The following is a 5,615-nucleotide window of genomic DNA, read 5'->3' as shown; positions in this document are numbered from 1 at the left end:
GGGGGGAGAAGAAGAGGAGGAAGAGAACGAGAATTAGGAGGAAGATGAGGAATGAAAGAAGGCAAATACAGGAGGACAAAGGAAGAAGAAAGGTGGAGGAGATGAAAAGAGAAGATGAAGGTGAGGAACAAAAGTAGGAGCTGAAGGACACAGAGGAGGCACAGGTAGAAGAAAAGAAGGAGAAGTAGGAGGAAGATGAATGAAAGGAAGATAAAGGTAAATGCTAGATTGGATGGGGATGAACTCCTGCCAGTGTGATTAGGGTTACGTTAGGTTAAGGTTAGGTGAAGGTTAGGTTAAGGTTAGCGTCCCTCTGGCTCATCCAATTTGTCACCAACTGAGAGTAAAGGATAAGTAGGACAAAAGAAGAAAAAGGAGGGAGAGATGAAAGAGGAGGATGAAAAGTCTGAACCAAAGAAAATGGAGGAGGAGGAGGAGGAGGAAGGAGAACACTTAGAAAAGGAAGAGGAGGAGAATTAGGTGGAAGAAGATAAGGAGGAAGATGAGAAAGAGGATTGAAAGGAGAGCAATCCTGGATGACAAAAGAAGAAAAAGGAGGAAGAGATGAAAAAAAAGAGGATGAAGATGACGAAGAAAAGTCAGAACCAAAGGAACAAGTAGAAGAAGAGGAGAGGGGGAATTAGGTTGAAGATGAGAAAGAGAAATGAAAGGAGGGAGAGGTGACAAGGAAACAGGAGGAGGAGGAAGAAGAAAAGAACACAGGATGAGCAGGACAAAAGAAGAAAAAGGATGAAGATGAGGAAGAAAAGTAGGAATAGAAGGAAACAGAGGAGGAGGATAATGATGAAGAAGAACCAGAGGAGGAACAGGTGATAGAAGACAAGAAGTAGGAGGAAGATGAGATGAAAGACAGGAGATAAAAGAAGGAGAATACAGGATAAGCAGGACAAATGAAGAAAAAAGAGGAAGAGATGAAAAGAGGATGAGGAAAAAGACGAAGAAGAACCTGAGGAGGAAGAGGAGAGGAAGGAAGGTGAGGGAGAGAAAGAAGAATGAAAACAGAATACAAGATGAGCAGGTCAGAACAAGAAAAAAGAGAAAGAGACAAAAAAAGAGGATGAAGATGTAGAAGAAAAGTAGGAACCAAAGGACGCAGAGGAGGAACCGGTAGAAGAGGAGGGGAAGGATAATTAGGAGGAAGAAGAGAAAGAGGAAGATTAGGAAGAGAAAGAAGAATTTAGGATGAGCAGGACAAAAGACGAAAAGGGAGGAAGAGTAAAAAAATAAGATAAAAGAAGCGAAGGAGGGAGGAAGTAGGAACCAAAGGAAACAAAAGAAGAAGAAGACAAGAACAAACAGGAAGATGAAGCATCGTCCGTCTCTGTGGATGAGATTTATCCTGTGATGCTAAAGCTAACGGTCCTCATGAGTCTAGATCAGTTAAAAACCAACCAGAACACGACGAGTACAAACTTCAAATCCAAAACACAAAACCAGAGAGACACACAAGGACATTCAGAACTTAACCAAAACAGACTGCGGCTCGAAAATGACCAAAGCTCTCAGAATCGTACTGAAAGTTAAAAATACTCACATCAGATAAAGGCAGCGTGTGACGATAGAAACCGTAGCTGTGTCTCATATCACATACCTCCGTTAGTGGTAGTAAACTGTGTACACCATGTACTTACTTGCGTAGTGCGAGAATTTCAACAGTGTAGTGTTGTCTCAAATAAAACACGGCCGTTGTGCACTGACAATCGCAAATTAGCATTAGCTAGCATTAGCATTCACCTTATCGAGCGTGCTACCAAATCATTACAGACTGATAAATAAACCCAATAAACATGCTGATGGCTTATATTCGACAACAGTATAGTGGTGCTTCTTGCTAGAGAGTACGTGTATAACTTAAATGCAGCGATGTTTACCTAGTTAAAACGTCCTCAGCCGCCATTTCCAGTTTGAAAATTGGTCCCTCCCCTTCCGCTACTTAGCCAAGATGGCGACCGTTGAGGGCGAGAAGTGTCCACATTTCCGCACTCAACTTTTTGACCATTTTGAGTTGCACCATCCGGGTAATCACAGTGCACTGCATTTTTCCATACAAAATGTTAAGTGTAAGTACAGAAGTGTACGATTTGAGACACAGCATATGATGACGTGTTGCTGTCATAGACTGTATATAAAGATGAACGTAGTGAGGTGTGACATCACCCGTTGGTTGCATCTGATGGTCGGCGCCATCTTTTCCATTTGGAGCCAGGACCTTCCACATAAGGAGTGTGGGGAAACACGCCCCGCTACCTCGGACCCAAGCTAACGTTAGCTTAATGGGAACATTAAGCGCTGCACACTCGAACTAACGTTAGCTACTTTAGCTAAATTGTGCTAACAGGGCAGGTATCCTAATCAATTAATATTAAACTTAGTGAAATATTGCAACAATAGTCCGACTCAGTGTGAATCCCGGAGCTGCGGAGAGCAGCAGGTCATCCAGCTGTCAATCACAGATGTCAATCAACACCCACAAAGCAGACATCAAAGCGACTATAAGTCTTCAAAACTTACTAACGGAACAATATTCTCCGAAATGACCACCAGCACACTTATAAGAGGGCCTGAATTTAGAGATTGAGACCATAATGACTCTTTCTTTTTTAAGCACAGAATCCAAAATGTCCATTTTTATTGATGCACCATCTTGTTTTTAAGTGGATCCTCTGTGTGTTGTGTGTTTGATGATTTAATGCTTTTATATTTGTCATACATGACAGTAAACTGAATATCTTTGGGTTTTGGACTGTTGTTCAGACAAAATAAGACATTTAAAGATGTGACCTTTGATTAAATTATTACAGGCATTTCTACTTTATTACAGGCATTTAGTTGCAGCCCTAAATGCCTGCCTGTACTTCTTTTATTTAACTGTACATACTTACTGATCCCTTTATTAGGAACATGTGTGTGTGGGTAGTGGTGGTGCATTATACTGAAAAGTGAATGCATGCATTGTGCTACCATTGTGTTGTATTGGATTGCATTAGATTGCACAGGTGTTCCTAATAAAGTGCTGTGTGAGTGTATCCTGGACCGATGTACGAGAGCTGCAGCGTAAGCTTTACAGCATCGATCCTTAAATGAGTTTGGATAGTTTATTTTGTGTTGTAGTTGGTTGAGTGAGGCGTCGAGTCAGAGATGAAAGAAGCTGTGAGATCGATCCCTGGTCAGAGCTCCATCACACACACACAGAAAACAGAAACAAAGTGCCGCCACATCAACAGATTTTAGGAATTTATGTGTTTAAGCATCAAAAATTGTCAATCAATCGATTAGTTGCCAACTATTAAATGAATCGCCAATTATTTTAATAAACTATTAATCATTTTGAGTAAGAGAAAGTCCAAAAAAGTCCAAATTCTCTGACTGCAGCTTCTTAAACGTGAATATCTTTCTGGTTTCTTTAGTCTTCTATGACAGTAAACTGAATATCTTGACCGTTGAAGACAAAACAAGACATTTGAAGACGTCATCTTGGACATTTTTCACCATTTTCTGGTTTTATGGACCAAACAACTAATCGATTAATTGAGAAAATAATCCACAGATTAATTGATAATGAAAATAATAGGTAACAGGTAACAGAGACCAGTAGAGAGGAGACAAATGAAGAGCGACTGCAGCTGAGTCTGGAAGCAGCAGCAGCCTTTTCCCACAGCTGACTACATCACGCCTGTATGATTTCTTTTGGCTCTTTTTTGGGGTTTTATGCTTATATATTTATATGTTTATTGTTTCCTCAGGTCGCCCAAGAATCCCCAGCAGAAGATCATCAAGCGGGTCATTGGCCTGGAGGGAGACTTCATCAGGTAGGAAGCAGCCCTCCTCCTCCTCCTCCTCTTCCTCCTCCTCCCCACTGTGACAAATCACCGACTCATCGCCTCCGACTAACACTGATAAAGGGAAAGAATATGTTTTATAACTCAGCTCTGATGTTATAAAGGCATCCCGAGGCTGATGTGAAACAGCAGCCTGTTAGCTGTCTCTCATCTAATCGCATCACTCTGCAGTCAAGAGGTTCACTCCATCACGCTGGTTTCTAATCAGATTAACTGGCATCACCTTGTGGCAAAATAAATCACTGCTCAGCTTCTGCACAAACACAAAACGCTCACTAACGGTAGAAAAATGGAGGATTTAGCGACTATATTTCACTCCTTACTACTGCAAACATATGGAAGTATCCTACCTATGTTGCAGTTTTTATGTCGACATTTTTACAGAAGTAGGACTTAGTTGTAAGTTTCCTTTTTAAAATTCCTTCTTCTATGCATTTAATATGCATGTCACATATTAGAGCATACAATCGTTCCTCTGGTGCTGATGGAAATCACACAAATAGAAGACGAGCAAAACTTCTCTACCATCAGCTAAACCGTGCTGAGTGTCAAGTGTTCAAGTCCATCTTAAACCAGCAGTCAGGTGTCCATAGTAACAGTAATGTAATCATTCCTCCTGTTCATACTGGATATTAAAAGATCCTTCAAATGTGCTTTCAATGGAAGTGATGGAGGCCAAAATCCACAGTGTGTCCACACAGTCATTTAAAAGTAGATGTGAAGCTTATATGACGCTTCAGCAGTCTGAGTTAGTCATATCAAGTGGATATCTGACACATTTACAGTCTTTTTTAGCATCAAATTCCCTCTTTGTGTTTCCTCGGACAGTGTTTCCCTGTTGAGCTGCAGGTGGAAGTATAGTAACAAAAAGAGGGACTTTGACACTAAAAAGACTGTAACGTTGAAAGATATCTACTTGATTTGACTCATTTGGACGCTGAAGCTTCATATTAGCTTCAAATAAACTTTTAAATACATTTTTTGCACAGAAGGAGGACTGTGGATTTTGTCCTCCATCACTTCCATTGTAAGATCATTATGAAGCGATCTTCTAATGGTCAGTATGAACAGGAGGAATGATTACAGCAAGAAAAACAGGTTTAATGTTCATTTGGGCTGCTGACTGTTGGTTTAAGACACACATCCGTCAATGCTATGAAAACTATGTGCTGTACGATCCACAAATGTATATGTATTCCTTTAAAATGTTACATTTACAACACAATCTCCTTCATTTATAACAACGATGCTTAAAAATAAATCAGTCAATCAACAGAAAATGAATCGAAGCTTCCCTAATGTGAGGATCGGAAGCTTTTCTGTGTCATAAATGCTAGTTAACAGATTTTTGGATTTTGTAAACAAGACATGGATCATCTAAGTAATTATAACAGGCATGTTTCACTTTTTACTGACAAGTTTATAGATGAATTGAGAAAATAAAAGAAATAAAATAAAATAAAAACTCCCTTCAGAAAATATCCATGAATACATCTCTTAAATCACCAAAATACTACTACTATTACTGCTTTGTAAAGTAATGGCAACTCAACCTATTTTCTAAATAATAAAGAAAGTTAATAATCCATAAAGTCATCAAATAAAAGATTTTGAGTCTTTGAGTCAACATTGAACAACCATATTATACATATTCAGCCATTAAACGTCCTGCAAAATGTTTGCCATCCTTAACAAGCAACGTGATCAAAGTGTTTAACTCATCAACATCATTCGTAGAAATTTCTCGGACGACGA

At 39.6% G+C, this 5,615-nt stretch overlaps 1 protein-coding gene across 3 annotated transcripts in view; it reads left to right on the top strand.

Moving 5' to 3' along the window:
* immp2l (inner mitochondrial membrane peptidase subunit 2) overlaps window positions 1–5,615 on the top strand; it is a 165,343-nt gene that overhangs the window by 142,619 nt on the left and 17,109 nt on the right. For all 3 annotated transcript variants that reach the window (XR_010928486.1, XM_067590694.1, XM_067590695.1), the window contains exon 4: window positions 3,765–3,830. Coding sequence is in view for 2 of the 3 variants with exons in the window: in XM_067590694.1 (XP_067446795.1) it covers window positions 3,765–3,830 (66 nt within the window). In the remaining variant the exon portion in view is untranslated. The remainder of the gene's footprint in view (window positions 1–3,764; window positions 3,831–5,615) is intronic.

This window comes from Thunnus thynnus, chromosome 5 (assembly GCF_963924715.1).
Source record: "Thunnus thynnus chromosome 5, fThuThy2.1, whole genome shotgun sequence".
Lineage (NCBI taxonomy): Eukaryota > Metazoa > Chordata > Actinopteri > Scombriformes > Scombridae > Thunnus > Thunnus thynnus.
The sequence above is the reverse complement of the archived record's forward strand: the minus strand, read 5'-3'. Positions and strand labels throughout refer to the sequence as shown.